General features: G+C 39.9%; 1 protein-coding gene across 1 annotated transcript; it reads right to left on the minus strand.

Moving 5' to 3' along the window:
* Positions 1 to 47: 47 nt before the first annotated feature.
* Positions 48 to 3551, minus strand: b9d1 (B9 protein domain 1). Its single transcript, XM_017703087.2, has 7 exons — positions 3330 to 3551; positions 3116 to 3184; positions 2648 to 2759; positions 2458 to 2554; positions 2292 to 2354; positions 526 to 593; positions 48 to 379 (listed from the first exon to the last, which is right to left on the minus strand). Exons 1-7 carry the CDS (start codon positions 3390 to 3392, stop codon positions 234 to 236), a joined length of 618 nt encoding a protein of 205 aa, XP_017558576.1. The 5' UTR covers positions 3393 to 3551; the 3' UTR covers positions 48 to 233.
* Positions 3552 to 18927: the final 15376 nt, after the last annotated feature.

Consider the following 18927-nt stretch of genomic DNA (forward strand, 5'->3'; position numbering starts at 1 on the left):
GAGAATGTTGGCACTTTCTTTGCAAGTATATGTAAATGAAGAGAAAGGAAAGTCTGTACAAATTTATTACAAATATACAAAAAAAAAACAGGATAGTAGAAAACATTCTTGGTTTCAATACTTTAGAAACTCCACCACATGTTGGACCCATTTATGCTTTAAAGACATGTGCTGGCTTCATCCTTTTATCTGTGCATTAGTGATACATAACATTACAAATGTTGTAACTACCGTCAGGTTCCATAGGGCTGCTCTGTTCCAGCCAGGTGTGTGGCTGGTGCTTGCTCTGTGGAGGTGGTGTCATAACCAAGTTTCTTCATGTCCTTGGTGACAATGTTGAACTGTAGTGTTACAAAGCCTTGGGAACGCACCCTAGTTACTGCAAAAATACAAATACACTCAGCATCCCACTAGAAGATACAGTTCTGTAGCACATTATTAATTAAAGAGACATTTAGCCATATACTCCTGTATTACCCAATTGCAGAAGAAATAATTGAGAAAAGGAACTTGGCATGTCTCTACCTTCTCTTCCCTCCCCTTGGGCAACAACCTTGGGATCGGTGTACTCTGGACGTCTGCCCATCAACCAGCTGTGGACAGATAAAGTTGTATTGGATATTGTACTTTACACAGTTACTAGGGCTGGGACAACTTATTGACTTACCAGTAATGACTATGAAATCGATACTTAGTAGAATTTGTTTGCTTTTTTCTTCTCGTCTTAAATGCATCAGTGTTCTGTGCTTTATTATCTGGAGCGGAAGAGCCGGTTTAACGTCATTGACACAGCATGCCGGCATGCTCATTCAGTGAAAAGGGTCAGGTTAATGTTTGTCTTTTTGCAATAGATTTTTACAGGTATGACGCATTGGAACCTTGGCATCGAGTTCGATGTGTTTTTTTTTTTTTTTTTTTTTTCTCTCTTTCTCGATTCAGTACTGAGAAAGCAGGAACAACACATGGATGAAGACATTTCACTAGTGAAATTCAAAGATGCATACCAGCCCATTTGGATAAGAATGTTCAACAAACGAATGAATTCTGTCTCACAGAAGCTAAAATGTGTGTGGTGTGGTTGGAACTTGAGGCTGTTTCAGCTTAGAACTCTGAACAAATGACCAGAAGCCATGAGTTCTGACATGTAAATGACTTCAACAGTGAGCGTTTTTGGTTTTGTTTTTTGGTGTGGGTGTAAAACTTGGACTGTGTGAAAATGCTTTGTGGACCATGTTTCAAACACAAGGCCTGTGATGCAATCCTAGCCGGCTCGCAAAAGTATTTTAATTTTCTATTAATGTTAGCTTGTTTCACAACGCACTGCACTACAGTCCCCAGCATGCACTGCAACGTACCATGTGCTCCAACTCTCCTAGCCCAACAACAACTGGACAGCGGTTACACCTTAATTCTACACAATTCCACACCACTTTAATCATCAAACCTACTAATTGCATTTCAGCTGCAGTTCAACCAATGTAAACACCTAACGTCAGCTCAGAAATTGAGCTTGAGTATCAGTGAGCTTGAAGCAAAGAAAGGACAGCAGCTATCTAGTTCAAGCAGATACATAGGTTTAAAAACACCGGAGGACATTCAAGTTTTTAATATTTCAAGTGCCTCCATTTTACTGTTGAGTTTTTGTAACCAACGGTCAGTTCAGTTTATAGCAAAACTTTTAATTAAAGTTAAGTAAAACCGGGGTTCTCTGGCCCGTGGATTTGTTGAGATTTTTTAATATGGCCCTTAGTGGTTGATTTTGACACCCCTGCTTTACAGCTTGGGCGCCCTCATCTGGCACAAATTGATACTTTCCTAGACATACTGAATAAACAACTGCAAAATACAGCTCTGTTAAATAATGTTGATGATATGCATGTCGTGATTTTTCAGAGTTGCTTATTTACCCAGCCCTAATATTTATGCTCAAATACAAAAAACCTAAAACATAGGTTGAAAATTGGCTTCAAATTAGAATTGTCATATTGATGCATCTTTAGGCATGACTTTAGTATACTAGTTTGCGGTTGTTACAACTGACAATAGAAATATGTGCAGTCATTAGCATCTTATACTGTAACGCCTATTTAAAACATTAGTGGAACTACATCCTTTACAGAGTAAACATTCCCCACCTACATAAAGCTTACTGATAACTCAAGAGCCCCACGTGTATCACAGCGGCTAAATCTAGTTACATTATTAATTCAAATTCATGTTTTATATTATGTTCAATATATGTTAAGGTAAACATCTGGCTGGTTAATGTTAAAAACATGTCTCTACCCTACCTTGTAAATTTCTGTAGTCTGGATGTGGATTCAGGAACAAACATGGGAATGGTTCTTGTGTGTCTGAAACAATAATATATGTTACTCACACAAAACAGACATTTACTTGAATGCAGAGATTAAAAGCACTCTAACTTTACTACGTTCCAGAAGGAGTCCCACTCACCTTCCAGGGGTTAGGGGAATGTGGACTGCTCCATACCCTCTGACCACATCATTTCCAAATGCATCTGGGCCATACACACTGACCACTATCTGAGGCCCTGAAAATGGTGCACAGCTGTAATGATTCAACTGGGCAATACAGTAGTATATAGCTAAATGTCTGAGTAAAGTGAGAGAGACGAAAGACATACAGCCGAACGGGTTGGTGCTTTTGAAAGTGATGTCCAGCGGGAAGTTCCACACCAAGCGCTGAGAGGAATCTCTGCCCTTTGACGTTATCTGAGATATCCCCTCCTCCAAGCCCTGCAGACAGCACAGGTAAAGACACAGCACAGAACCTGCTGCCTTCACCGCCCTGAATTAATGAATGCGGGAAAAGGCAAAGCTCCTGCACGCTTTACGAAAGACGGTTCTTCAAGGGTTCTTTATTAAAGCGAGTGGTTCTACTTAGAACCGTGGGTGCTATGTAGATGCATTTCGTGCTTAAATGTTTTCTTTGCATAGCCAAATGGTTCTTCAGAACCTTTTTTGGCGCTAAATACAACCACATACAACACATCACTGCCAAGATAAACTGAACCATTGCTAAAAAGCCCTTGAAGAACCATCTGTAAGTGTGTAACAGAGGAAGAGAATCAAAAAGGCTGGATTTCACTCACTGAGGTAGGTGCCCAGTCGTGTCCGTACACAAAACAGTACTTGCAGTATAAGTCATCATATTCTGGGAACTTGAACAAAGGGAGAGCAAAACAGGCAAACACAAACAAACAGGCATGGTTTTACTGCTGCTTCGGCACATTTCACACCGGCTCAGTGATCAGCGAGCCCACTAGCCGCTACTGCTAATGAATTCGTGGACTTACAGCTACTTACATTGGCGCTTTCTATCTGGCCGTTGACCATGACGAGGAAAACGGATGGGTTGTTTGAGGTCATGTTTATGTGGTTAATAAAACCGTGACTATTAAAATTTAGAGTAAATGTCCCTCTGTCCACAGACTGGTGTTAGCTGTGTACATAACTACTCAAATGGCTGCTGGTTGCTAACGTCGCTCCTGACGCTAAGGACGGCTTTACTACGGCGGCTTGTGAGGTCCAAACCCAAAGAGAAGGCGGTTTGTTAATTTGTCCTGCCACAGGGTGGCTCCAACCGACAATACAACAAGATCACTGCAACGATGGAGGGTCTCGGGTCTCTGGTCCCGAAACCCTACACACACACACACACACACACACACACACACACACACACACACACACACACACACACACACACACACACACACACACACACACACACACACACACACACACGTCAGCCTGAGTGTGATGTAATAACGCAGTGTTTCTGGGTGATCCGCCATTGTGGCAGGGTTCGTCGGTCTAGGCTGGTTAGAGTAGTTTCTGCCTGATTTCTTTGATTTATGCCATTTCTGTACCTTGTGGTGTCACTAAATACGTAGAATGATTTAACATGTCGACCGACATCACTAACAGGTCACAGATCAGAGGAAAATCTGGGAAACCAGATCAGAAAGAAATGTTTAATTCTGCTTCTTTACAAACGCCTCATGGGCACCAAGATGTGATGACTGCAAACTAAAGGTGAAATGGAAAATTAGAATAAGAAACTGGCAAATATCAGGCAAATCTCAGCACTGTGGTGAAGTGTGCAGTAATACCACTAACATTACTGATAAACAAACCTAACGTTTACCTTTCTGAAGGTTGTTTTCCAGCTAAAGTGAAGCTATGAGGTCTGGAGTGAGGTACCTGGGCTATTAGATGAACTGTCACATGAGTGGAGTTTGTTTGTCTGCTTCTTTTGAAGACTAGATTGAGTGCCTCTTCAGTCTAAATGCAAGATTTGTGTAATCTTACGTGGGTTTCTGTGGGGCCTAACATTGTACAAGCACAGTAATACTGTCATTAGTTCACTCAGTGGCGGTTACTAAAAAAGCTATTTACCTTGGGTAATGCAAAGACTTGGAGAAATCCATTTCCATTTTCCAAGCCGCTTCTCCGTCAGGGTCACGGAGGGGTGGGGGTGGGGGGTGGGGGGTCTGTCGGGGTGTGCTGGAGCCTATCCCAGCAGTCATCGGGCAGAAGGCAGGATACACCCTGGACAGGTCAATATGCTAATAACTGAGTTAAATAAAAGACTGTATGAATCCTCTGTGGCTCACTGGCTGAGCGAATAACATTAAATCTGTCTGAGTGAAAGAGATCGCTATCTAACTGAGTGAAATCCGGCCCAACTATGTGAAAGATGACATTAAATGAGGTAACTCTACCAGTGTTGGAGTGACATAACTATTTGTAAACTCTACATGGGCTTTGAGTAAATTCACATGAGCTATGAAGAAGTCTGTGAATGAAAGATGAAGTGATTAAATGATCTGAACATGTTAGCACGTTCAGATCATTTAATCCACTAGTTTTTGGAAGTTTGTGTGAATCAGACAAGCATCAATAAGGCTAATTTTATTTTATGTTTTGACATGCCTTTGAAGTTGATTTGATATGAAGCATGAGAAGCCTGAAAAACACAATAAAATAGAAATTTCTTTAAGCTCTTGTCATGTAAGTGAATATTTACTGCAAATAAACAAAGGACGAACCCTGTCAATATGGTGGAATGATCCCATAAAGCAGTATGAGTTGGGACTTTCCCACAATGACTTTCCCTAGCCCTAATGAGCTGGATTAGTTTTACCTGGAGAGGTCCTGTCATTTGACTGATTATCAACAAGATTTGTGAATTAAATCCAATATAATTCTTAAATGTCTGTAGTTTTTGCGTCTGCTAGTGGTAAGTAATAATTCAGGAGTGAATTGCCTTCTATCATTCACTGATCTTTGAGCTCCCTGAGAAATGGTAGTCCTATTTGAACCAACGTCACAGTAATGTAATAACTAATAGTATTAGAAAATGGCCTGATTGTAACCTGAAGACAAGGCTAACAGCTGAAATGGAGCTTGATTTGACCTTCAAATCCATGACAATGCTACTGTAATCCACAAGATTTCGGTGTATTCCCTCCCATGCACTATTATTATGCACCATCATTTGGAATTGTCACTGATAACAGGCTTCACCCCACACTGATTTTTTTTCACCATATTTAACATTTAGCTAATGCCTGTCGCATAATGCTGAGGTAAACGTCCCTGAAATAATTATTATTAAGATTAAGTCCCACAACGGGGATATTTCACCTCCTCATTTAACCCATCCATGAAATGAAACACCACATGTACACTAGTGAGCAGTGAGCACACTCACCTGGAGCGGTGGGCAGCCTGATACGCAGCGCCCAGGGAGCAGTTGGGGCTTAGGTGCCTTGCTCAAGGACTCCTCAGTCATGTACTGTTGGCTCTGGGGACCTTCTGGTCACAAGGCCAGTTCCCTGTTTCAATTTGTGCTGTTTGGGGTAATTTGAGGAAATAACATTAATAAATAAATTTAAAAAATTAAAATTAATGTATTCATGTAATGTGTATGTAGCATTATACTAAGGGTCGAACAATTTATAGAATTCATAATTTGGTTCAGTGCGCTACAGTCTCCATACGCTTTTTTATTTATGCACAATTAAATCATTGAGATCTTAATGTCATTCAGTGAAAAGGAGCACTGTAAAACATACGGACTCAGATTTCTTTACAGGGGTGAAGTCTACAACACAAATATAGCCATTTTATTTACTGTCTAAAACAGACAGAGAACCTACTTGTGTCTTCTGAGGTTTTATATTTAATGTTGATATCTGAACAAAATCTCAATGAAAAAAATGTGGGTATTATTTTCTTTACAGCTCCTTGTATGCCTTGCAGATGGTTTAATAGGAGTCCTGGGACTGATACTGGATTCATTTGATGGTTTCCTGATGGGATCTAAAGATTTCCCACAGGAAACTAGTGGTCTAGAATAATAAGCATTCAGCTAATTTCCAATAGAAAGTAAAGCCACCACATTTCAATCCTAATAAATGTTTTTTTTCTCTCTCTAACACGAATGATTTTTTAAAGAATACATTTCACACCAAAACTGTATCTCAAAACTATCCTAAGACAACGTCTCAGGGCATCTGAGGTAACTTTTTGAGTCATTGTACTCTTTGGACATCTGGTTCCCATCACCATCGCTGTGAACTGTGAAATATAGTTTCTCTAGAACAGGGCATTTCACTTCAAACCACTCTGAATGACTTTGTTCACATCTTAACCATTACATTTTTGTCCCAATATAAAGACTTTTCAAAATATTTTGTCTTACCCTGCTAGAAAACTAGTGTAGACCAGCATAGCAGGTCACCAGCATATCGCTGCTGTCAGAACCAAACCTCTTATCTCCAAATGGTAACTTTGAAGGAGAAGGAAAAACATACTTCTGAACTTTTACAAATTTTTGAGGAAAGTGAATGTCACTAGGCTCCACACAACTGTGTCATGAAATGTATGCACAATATAAAGGGCAATAGGCATTTTCTAATTGTATCAACAACTGAAAAAAGACAAAAATGAAAATATGAGCTTTTGTTCCAACAGCAGTGATGTGATGTGTTTTTTGTCCATGTTAGCTGACCAGATAAACCACCATAGATTAGCTTTATATTGGTCTGTGCCATTTTTGCAGCAGGGTGTGTGTATATATATATATATATATATATATATATATATATATATATATATATAAGTTGATTATTGGCATCACTGCTGAATTTTCATATTCATGCATTTATAGCCATAATAATATAATGTTATTGTCAGATGAAAACTTTTTATCTCCAAAATGGTAACTTTACAGGAAAAAGTAAAACATACTTTACTTTTAATGTAAGTCGATGGAACCACACCGTTTTCCAAATCATTTTGGGTCATTTCTTTTAGTCCATGAATTTTCTTCATGAAATGTACAATGTAAAGAGCATCATTTCCAAATTATGCCCAAAACTGAAAAACAATAAAAATGGAGATACGAGGGTTTTCTTCTGACAGCAGCGATAATATAATATAATTTAATAATTTAATGTTGATTAGTGGAAGACTGACAGAACAGGAATGCTTGCAGTCATAAAAAGAAATTAAATAAATCTTTATTTGTATGGTCTGTTTTAAATCTGTTTCTAGTCATTCTAAATCAGAAATATTTCTAGACCAAACATGCAGTTTGACATTTATTGTCTAGCAACAAGTGGATATGATGTCAGTAAGCCTATCAATATGTGATTCCATGATGGTGGAGTATGACTTACTTAAGTTACCTGAAGATCCACAACAACAAACACATATTGCTCTTTTTATTGATCACTGCACTGTTGCTTAAACTAACTCATCTATAGAAGACAGCTTTTTCTCCCCTCTCTCAAACAGCGCTGCATGTGGCACCCTTCAGACCTGAGGAAAAGAGAGACGGTTCTCTGCAGAGAACCTTAGTCTTAGTCTTAAGTGTGTGTGTATTAGTTCTGCACTGTACCAGTAACCAGCGTGTGGATCTTTCCCTCACTACTCTACATCAAGGGAACCAAGCTTCACTGTCACTGTGTGGCTTAAGCGCGTCCCAGTTTGAGCTGTCCTCGTCTTTTGCCAATCGTCCCTCTTTGGGACCAGGTTCTTTGACTCTCAGTCACTATTTATAGCAACAGACTTGTCTGCACTACTTAAAAGTCCTCTGCGGAACCTGCGTCTTCCATTTTTAGATACAAGATAAAGGCAGTTAGAGTGGGGTACGATATTTTTTCTCTCCTCCTTCCCCACCAGAGCGGCTTTCAAGTGCAGTTCATCACTTTTTTTTCCTTCTGTTAAAACTGCAGGGCCAATCTTGTGTCGTTGTAGAGTGCCCAGGAGTGACCTCACTAATAATGGGGTTTAAAGACCTAGTTCAGTAGCCCAGATCTCAACACCATTAGACAGCCATATCCATCTCATTGACATTTCTCTCCACTTGACATTTTCTTGCGTCACCAAAAACATCCACCAACTGTCTACACCGCATCAAATGTCAAGGAAATGCCACTTGCCCAAGGCTGTTGTGTGGAGGGCTTGGCAGGGATGTCCTAAGTCAACTCAATATGATCTTGGGATTCACAGTGGGAACCCAGAAAATGACTATTCACTCTTAAACAGAACGTTTTTTCGTAGAAAAATGGTAACAAGGGGAGGAGGGACGTGTCTGATTTTTCACATGCTTATGAACTTTTTCCTCTAATTTTCTGCATCATGGCACTTTACATTTACAGCATTTAGCAGACGCTCTTATCCAGAGTGACTTACAAGAAGTTCTTTGTCTATCTAGAGTATCTTTGCTAGTTACCAATAGGTTAGAGAGAAAGACGGTCCTGAGCTCAGAAACTGCTAGAAACAAAAAGTCACTGTTGATGCAGAGAGAAAAGGAACAGAGTTGAACACAGAACTCAGTGCAGTACAATACAATACAGTACAGTACAATACAATACACTACAATAAACTACAATAAACTACAATACATTACAATAAACTACAATACACAGTGCAATACAATAAAATACAATATAAAAGTGCTTTAGTTCACTGCTTCCTTCTTCCATGTTTTTCCATGCTGGGACTGTAGTGATTGTGTCGGTTTCTCGTCAGCGTTCTCCCTACACTGAGTGAAATCTGCTGGTTTGGTACTTGGTAGGTGAAACATTTTTAAAAATCAATATCATCATATAAGTTGCTTGTAGTGTGCAGGCATATGTAACAAGTAACATTTGGCCTAGTGAATTAATCAGATCTACATGTCTAGCAAGCTAGTGCTACAATTTTTATTGTTAGCTGTTTAGCTAGTTAGCAGTTAACATTATGTATATGGTGGTTAGCACAATAGCTAGCCAACGCTGAATAAGCTTTGCTGGAGTTTGGTCAGAGGCTAATCTGCTAAATCCTTCTTTCAGAAGGTTTTAGGCTTGGGTGCATAATAAAGCTGAAAAAGAATCATACTTGAACGTGTAGAACCTTATGGTTTTGGCTTAGAGAGCCACAAAAATATTTCAAGGTGAAATTAAGAACCAAATGCACTATGGATAACCATTGAGGTCATTTAAGAACCCTTTAAACATGGCACCAAATAAAAGTGGTTCTTCTCTGACAACTCCAAAGAACCATTTTTGGTTCCATTTGGCGCTTTTATTTTTTTAGTCTGTAGCTAAACGATAGAATTACATCACACTTTTTATACATATTTTGAATTATAACGAATGATAAGGACATTGCACATGATTACAGTGGCTGTACACCACCTTATCAAAGTACTGGGCAAAGCTTTCTACCTTGAATCACCTTCAGCCTGAAGAGGTTTAATGTCTTCAGGGATGCTCTACTGACAATTTCTAATAATGTGAAGATGGGCTGCATGAAGATTGTCCTTGGTCAGTAAGAATTTCTGACCAACTCGCTGTCTTTTTTCAGTGCTGTGGAGAACAATCATGCAGTTCCTCTTCGTCAACATATCATATAGATTGATTGTGTAATTTTCTGTTGCACTACAATGGCATACACAGACGTTTGTTCCAAATGGCCTCTGCATCCATTTCTCTGATAGTCTGATACTTCTCAGCGCTTTTTGCCAATGAACTGTCCACTGTTGCAGCATGGAGTAGGGGAGAATGGACTGAGATGAGCCAGTGGGTAAGTTGACCTATCACTTGAATCTGGGCAACCATACACAATTTTTGTCCTGTGACCCTAAATTTAGTTTCCATTTTCCATTTTCGTCTTACTGTGAAAGAAAGAACCATGTGGATGAAGTAGTAAGCTTTTTTTTCACCAAGTTCAGTTATTCAGTTTTTTTAAAGGGCAAATCAGGTCAAAAGTAATTTACCTGAGTTGAACAAGTTATATCAGATATGTTGAAGAACCGGCAGTGTGTAAAAATGGGAGGGAATTAGTAAAAGTTCTGGGTTTCTAGACTAAAACACCTTTCCCAAAATGGTTGCTGTTGGACAAAATGACCCAGATCCTTGGGGAAAAGTCCAACCAGTGGTTCGATTTACCCCTCATGTTTACTTAAGTCAAATATTTGATGTTTAAATTAGTGTTATATCCTAGCAATGAATAACTGACACTGTGTTTCAGATTTCAGATGTAGCATGACAGCTTCCACGCCACATAATTACAGAAGAACAACAGTGTGTTTCAAAAACTAGTGCTTGTAACTCTAGTTTTTGTTTACCTCTTTGTGGATGATATAGAAGCGTCACTCTTGTTTTTGCATTGTGAATAGGTGCAAACCATAATCAGGTTTCATAACTGTAGACAAATACGTTGTAATATTTATTTCATGACCACCAATAAAATCAGCAGAATGGGGGATTTAATAATGAATCATTATGTTTATAATTTTACTTTAGAATCTGGTTAATATAAATGAATATAATGAATATAATAGTTAGTAACTAACATGGGGCTCAAGCTGAGCCACAAGACCACGTTTTTTTGTCTATTTGAGTTAGGCACGCTGCTAAGGTTTCAGTTGATGTCACACATCCTGAACTTGCATTATATACAGTAGTTTTGTCACTATCTCATACTCCCTAGGCTGTGTGTTGAAAGTTTAGAACCGCGGCTGCTCAATGGACTGAACTGTAACCAAACATAATTAGCTAACTAAGTAATGTTTGCTCACGTCTATTTATTACCGTCCTGCATTGTAATGTGTGTTAATTCAAAGGTTAGATGAAAATAAGTGGAGACTAAATTGATCTTCGTGACCTTTATGGAGAGGAATAGACATGCAAAAGGCAATAAAACGCAATACTGGTTTCTGTGTGCCAGCATTCTAACGTTCTAGATAGATTAGTGGTCGTGCTCTAAATGTAGATGAATTCGCTGAACTGGATCTTTCGGCAGAGTATACAAACTGAAATGCTCTAAGTCGCTGTTTGACCTTCAGACATTGGACATTTTGTGGCCAAACCTGTTAGGCCTTTTTACGCATGCACTTCATGTACAATTGCCATTGATTTATGTTCTCCCCCATCTCCAATCATGTTTAAAAGTGTGGTTTATTATGAAAGCTTATCATTAATAGTGCTTCTCCATTAGCTTGAGTGCAGCTACGTGACAGCGTAATGGCCTATGTCAAGGCACAGTCGAATGGGTCACAGTGGATCTTTGTGAGTCAAATTACTGCAAAAGGATGTGGATATTCCACCCCAACCACTTCTTAATTATGTATGCAGTGGAAGTGGCTCTGTGCTTGTTGCTTTTAGGAACTTTCTATTCAATAAATAATGAAAGAAATAATTTTTCACAAAAAGGTGCATCTAAGTGGTTGTGTGTCAGACATTACTGTAAGTGATGTCAACTGATTTCCAGAGCAGACCACAGATGCCTGCGGAGGTGATGGTGATGAACCCAAGGGAAAGGGTGTGGAAGTTCTCACTAGCTGTGCTGGTTTCATTAAACTCATTTATGGGCTGTATGATGCCCAGTGCTACTGGACTTATTCAATTTGTGCCAATTTACAGATTTGCTGACCATTAACTCTCTCAGAGTAATGGTGCATCCTGTGGACACACAGTGATTTCAAATGCTATTAAGTTTCATTAGCAATGACATTTCCTGCCATGGCTGAACTCACAGGAAATGAAGTAAAAATTCCATTAATAATGTGCCAGCCATGTTGTGATGGGTAGTCTTAGCGTCTGAGGTAGATGACACCCAAAGTGAGTATCACTGGTGGGCTTTTTGTCTGATAGGTTGGCAAAAAAAATCGTTATACACATTGACCCTTCTTTAAAGTCAGCGGGAAGTGGAAGTTACTGTGACATATTTCCGAATTAAACATGGTATCAAAGAGCTAGCTGAATGTTTCTCTCTGTGATCACTGACAGCATGGGAGAGGGGGAGAGGAAACATGACATCATTGGTTAATACTATATTTTGCTGCCCACTTGTGCACGATAACATAACCAAAACTCAGAAAAACGGCATTTCATTTTGATAGAAATGATATGGTGATACTTGATATGACCAGGTACATCAACTAACAAAATAAAAATCGTCTATTTTGATTCTGGGTGGTTTTTAAGACTACCTATCTAGAAAAAATACTCAATTAAAGCTGTGCACTACTTTCTGTTTTATAGCATACATGCTATATAGATCATATCAGAGGCATAATTAAAACTCAAAGGCATAATTAATGTGGTGAACTCGTATGATCCATCAGATCATTCAGTTTTAATGACCCTGTCCAGCAGTGAGAGTGCAGCTATGGCCTGAATACACTGACCTACATTTATAAAAATCTGACCACCACAGTCACAAAGTTCTATCAGCCAATAGTACAGCTATGCAGCATGGCCAGTTTGAAGAATTAATAATGTAATAATTTGGTGGTCTGTGTGGTGACTATACAGTAGTGAGTAGGGTAGTGAATAATTTGCCTTGATCCATGAACAGTAAAAAGGAATGGCAGAAATATGGTGATTTAAGTGCCGATCCATAACTGTTAGAGCTTGGCCTTAAGTTCAGACCGTAAATGTCTGAAGCAGGTCAAAAGCAATAAGTAAAGTTAATGCAGGAGCACATTTTGTGCCTTTCTAGATTAAACACAGGCAACATTTGAAGCTTTTAAGAGACATTTCATATATTGAATTTGTCCAACAGATATTAACATACCGTGGCCCCAAAGTACTTCAACACTATAACCATTTAACTACTGATAAACTTTAATGAAGGCTACTGTAAAGGTAGTTTATACAGAGGTATAAATGTCAAAGTCTGTGGCTGCTTTCCTTACAATGGCATCAGTCTTGTATTGAGTTAGGTGAACAAGAACTCAGATGTGTTTTGGAAGGTCTGTTATAAAAAGATGCCATTTGGCTTGCCTTTTTTTGTCACAACTACAAAGTTAAGAAAGTTTTCAAGGTGTGGCACAAATATCCAAATACCTTTTTGGGGCAACTGTACATTTGACCTTATATGTTGCATTTCTGCAGTGACTCCTTCAGTAAAGAGCCCTGACATAGAGATGCCACCACAGTTTCCCATTTTACTGAGCTGACTGAAACCTGGTTAGACTACCACTAAGCTATTTGGAGTTGGTAAGTTTTTTTTCAAATTTCCAGAAGCCATAGAGTGATGTTTTTTCTCTTAAATTGATGCCCCTCTCCCCGTCGCATTTGAAATCAAAACATGACTGGTTGACTTCTGCATCATGTTGGTGGTTAATCTGAGATTCAGCTACTGAAGGATTGGACAGTTTTTTATGGGCTGTTCCAAGATCTTAACCCTTTTGTTTTCAACCAAACCTTAACAATGCAAAATGGATATTAGTACAATACTTATTGAGTTTCAATACAAGAAGCATGATGATTTAAAAAATTAAACAACATTACAGAAAAACATTTTTCAGTTCCCAAAAAAATATTAAGCCTTCTCAGAGGGCTTAGAAGGTCTTGAAGATTTCCCACTTGATGATTCAGTTCAGACAGTTTTCCCTTTCTTTGACCAAAAAAAGAAAATCTTGTTGCGTGAGTAGTTCAACCTTCTTGTCGAACTTACCTCCCTTCATTGAACTAGAGGCAGAAAAATAGCATCCCAAATATAAAGACCGGATTTCACTCCAGAAGAGTGGTTATGTACATCAGGACAGGAGCCAGTAAGTTCACAATATTGAGAGACTGCCTCAGGATAAACTTTATTAGACATGGAATATATAGCACTGGATTTGCTGAAACAACCAAGGCCAGTTCCAGAGAAGTGCATAATATCAGAAGTGGTAGGCAGCATCCCATAGGCAATAAAATCTATATTTCAGGAACAGTGGTGCCTGCTCTGTATGTGGCCTGTCTGCTTTGAAGCCTGGATGCTGAAAGATGGAAAGAGAAGCAGCTCTGGTGCTTTGAAAAGGCTGCAATGGTCATGCTGGATTATTCTCTTCTCTTACATGAAGGTTTCCTCTTGTTCCAGCCATTGTTTTCACTCTAGGTTGTTGGCACACTGGGACACAAACATCAGGCACATTTATCTCAACCTGTAACACCAGAGTAATCTGGATGAGTACTGGTAGATTTTCTGACCTTTACTCTGATTGCAGTTCCACAGCACTCCTTTGGCAAGAAGATACCATGTAGTTCTTCAAAGCATTCATCATTGGTGGTCCTATAGCAGTGGTCAGAAGGTCTAGTCCATTTCAGGTTTTGCACGTGCCAAACTGTTTAACCTTCACTTTGACTATTCTAAAAGTATGTTTTAGTGTTTGAGGCTACACAAATGTGATAGAGAAATAGAAACTGATGAAGAGGAAGAAATGCAATACAAGATGAAAACCTCTGAGAGGTCCCACAAAGAAGCATCTAGTAAAAGATTGCTAAGCAGTATTGAAATACATTCAACATTTGGGATTTGGGTTCGAGATCCAGTTGCGTGATGTGCTGACCATGCTTGTGCTATTCATTAAATCCATGAAACAGGTTCTCATTGTAATGGAATAAACTGCACACTGTTGATTAACTGGATGTCAAATTTGAGCCTAGAGTTTTAATTTGAGCAGAAAATAAGGAGAGAGGAATTTGACTGCTGTTCTGGATCTGTGGCATCAATTGTTTTATGTTCAGAGCTTTGAGACCACATAGCTTCAGTAATGTTTTAAGAGTCGAGCACTCTGCTTGCTGCAAACCTTGATAATAAGAAAATAAGGACGCATCTTATGGATGAATGAGATAAAGAGATTCTGAGACATTCACTACCCATCATATCCTGCTGCATTTAGGATTTACGAGATAAGTGCTACTGTGAACAAAGGCAATTTCTGAGAGAAAAAATATGGGTGGAATTTGAATCACTGCAACCTTTATCTGAGAGATAATTGTAAAAGCAAGATGCAGCCTGAACAGAATAATTTTACTCACCAAGCCTGTGTTCCCTGTCAATGTGTGCGTATACATGCATAAGCATTTGTGTGTATGTGTGCACTTGTTCTTAGCCCTTGTACTGTGTTAATGAGTGTGTGTGTGTGTGTGTGTGTGTGTGTGTGTGACCTCACAGTAATCCAGAGCACAGTCACTGATGAAAACAGACTTTGCCAGCATCTGCATTTCTCCTCCTTTTCTCAAGCTGTTAGTGAAGAGCCACTCTTAACTTCTCTTAGCACCTCAATTCACATAATATCTACCTATAGCTATTTGTATTATCACTCCTATTAGTAGTAATAGTAGTACAATCTCTGTAAGTACCTGTGCTAATGCCTCTGGACATATCATCAGGGATGTTTCTGGTTTCTTAGCGGATGTACTTAAGCTGGGCCAGCTCTGTTTGTGAACCCTGCTTTTGAACCCTCTTTTACCCCTTCTGACAAGTTTTCCAGATTTTCCAGGCCGATGGAAAGCATGGATGATCAGGTAGTCTTTAGGCTTCCCGATCTACCTCTGGAATTTTTGGAGGCCTTCTGAATTTTCAAACATGTTAAGTTTTTGTGACTTCACGAACACTCACAAGTCCTGTCGTGTGCGAAAAATAAGTGCCAACAAGAGAACCAGGAGAGAGAGAGAGAGAGCAAAGGCAAAGAGATGTGCATGCATGCATCATTCAAGCAAAATGACCACAAAGACAGAAGAAATGTTTACTGAAAACAGGTCAGTAAAAGCCTTTATAATATCTAAAATGTAGTGACCCAGACATCAAGGCACTGTCAGCTTTCTCCAGTTGTCAGTATGAAATATACGTTTCTCACCACACATTCATCCCCAAGTTGTGCATTTTCTACGCATCTTGTGCACATAAATACAAAAACAGGTTCAGACAGGTTAGCTTTGTTTATATCATATGATAACAGGGAGATTTTGACATTTGAATCACATTATGTGTGAGATACCCTCGTTTTAGTGTGCATGCCTACACAACAACAACTACAAGAAAATCTGTGAAGGACTGAAGTGAGGTGCCCTCCATTTTTAGCTCAGGTTAATTGTGCTCTCTTGAACTCCTGGCTGCGGATGGCTGTGGCATCACTTCCTGTAAGTTTGAGATTGTGGTTATTTTCTTCAATGTTGTCTGAGTAGGAGGCTTATTTTCCTGGCTTAGGCCAACCCTAAATTTATTCAATAATATCCCCTGTACCTCAGTGACACCAGCATTTTCATTAGATTTGACATTACAGATATACACAGAACATTCATAAAAGAGTATATTCCTATTGCACTTATCATGAATAAAAAATCAGAGTGCAGAAACGACTCTGCTTTTAGAAAGGGAAACCAGAGAGTGATGGGATTTTACTGTAACTGCTACAAAAAAAATCTGCGAAGAAGCCCAGTGCAATGTTTTGTCCTCAATGAGGACATCAGCTGAAAGGAGTTATGTAACTGAATCTGACAGAAACATCATGACTACATTTTTCCCTTCTAGATAATAGATAAACACACATGCCACTACATACATTTGGTGTCAGTCAATTAGCTCATTAATCCATCCTTCCATCCATTGATCTGCCTACCATCCAGCCAACCACTCACCCACTCACCCATCCATAAATGCATCCAGTTCCCTGTATTGTATGTAAAGTGAAATGTTTTCTGGTGAGCACGTGCTTCTAGTGGTTCTTTTAACATGCCATCCATGCTCAGTAAAAGTCTCAGAATCACCACAAATGCAGGAGAGTACAGTTCCTTTCAGAAATCAAGAGTGTCATGGTTACATAAGGTGTCCGCTTCAGACAGCCAGCCGCACAGGTCAGTGCCTTGACACGTCCGGCTCTGCTATAGAAACGGATAGGTAGAAAAGAGGATGGAGGCGGACAGGCAGGAGGGGGATTGGGCTGGGGGTGTTGATGCTGAAGAGTTTTGATTGGAATTCTACTGTATGACTCGCGTCATTACTTCTCTAAAGGTTTCATTCACAGCTGTGTGTCCTTCGTCTAGCGTGAAAGAGATCTGGAGGCTGCGCTGCCTTCCTGCAGTCTCTGGCATGTGTGAAAAGGTATGGAAAGCCTTCTCCACATTAGTTGCCTCTTGACCCTGAAATATCAAAGAGAAATATCATTTCCTCTCCAGCACACTGAGAAGGCTTAGTTGCAGTGGTGACTATTTGACGATTATTTAGAATGTTATGGCACATTTGTAGAAGTTATAAAAGTGAACAGTTTTTATTTGTAAGGTCTTTATGTATTTTGTGCATGTGTAGAAGAATGTGTGCGTATGATGGGAGGGGATGGTACTGATATTTTGAATGTTCTGCAGTGAACACAATCCCTTCACATCAAGGCAAGTAGGTGAAGCATCCAGATCGGTCCTGGTTAACAGGATAACTATCATGAAGACAGAGATTTGTCTCTCTGATGTGGACGGCTGTTATTTCTTGAGGGCCACTTGAGGATAATTATGACGAACCATGTTTGGCAGGTCCTTCTGTCCACTCTGATGTGCGTTTCAGCAGGGGCGCAGGTGTCAGTCGTGGACGGCTGCCTCGTTTGGAGTCTTGTTAAATTATTAATGCCATCAGTATTAGTAGTTTTGTTAGCACAGGACGAGCTCTGGGTGTTTTCATAGCGCCAGATTTCAGCGGAGTGAGGATGGCAGCGCTTTCCTACAGAACCGTCTGGTTGCATAGCAACTAACTTATCAGCCCCCAAGCTCCCCTCCCGCACGAGCTCAACTACATGCTGGAAGAAAATAATCTTTACCACCAGCTTTCCTTTGCAGAAGCCAACTGAATGACATTTGATACAAATCCCAGGAAAAAAAAGTTGTTCCAACCTCTTCCTCCGAATGCAACAGTGGACACTTCAAGCCAGTGTTAGAGGCAGCAGGCTGCACACATAGAGAGGCCAGGGGGAAAAGTAAGAGCGAAAGCTGCCCAAAGAGAAGCAAAGTAGGTTGGCAAATGATACTTTAAGCTAAAGCTAAGCAGACAGGATCCATACATGTGCTGCTGTTTGTGTAATTCTCCTCAGTCGGCTGGAACATCAGCGTTATAAATTCTGCATGGAGTTATAATCAGCGCTGCTCTCTCTCAGCCGCTCATCTTCCTCCCCCTCCTTGGCCTAATTTGGCAAACTATCCTCTGCACTGTACCTTCGTTTTGTATGCGGGAGCAGCACAGGCTGTGGAAATGCGCCTGTTGTTGTGCTGCAGGTTTTGGCAGGGAAGGGGGATAGTGTGTGTGTGTGTGTGTGTGTGTGTGTGTGTGTGTGTGTGTGCTGTACTGCATCTCCACAACACTTTAATTGGGATTTTAAATCTTCAGTCATACAACTCAATGTGTCTAATTGGAGCATCACTACTCAAACTGCTTTCTGCAAGAGAGGGGGGGAGGGGTGGGGGCGGATAGAGAGGGAGAGAGAGAGGAGGGGATAGAGAGATGGGGGGGATAGAGAGGGAGAGAGAGAGAGAGAGAGGGAGAGAGAAAGAGAGGGTGACAGAGAGGGAGAGAGAAAGAGAGAGAGAGTATTGGAGAGCGTGAGAGAATCTGTATGTGTGTGTTAAGTGGGGTGGTGGGGGATGTT

This window comes from Pygocentrus nattereri, chromosome 27, assembly GCF_015220715.1.
Source record: "Pygocentrus nattereri isolate fPygNat1 chromosome 27, fPygNat1.pri, whole genome shotgun sequence".
NCBI lineage: Eukaryota > Metazoa > Chordata > Actinopteri > Characiformes > Serrasalmidae > Pygocentrus > Pygocentrus nattereri.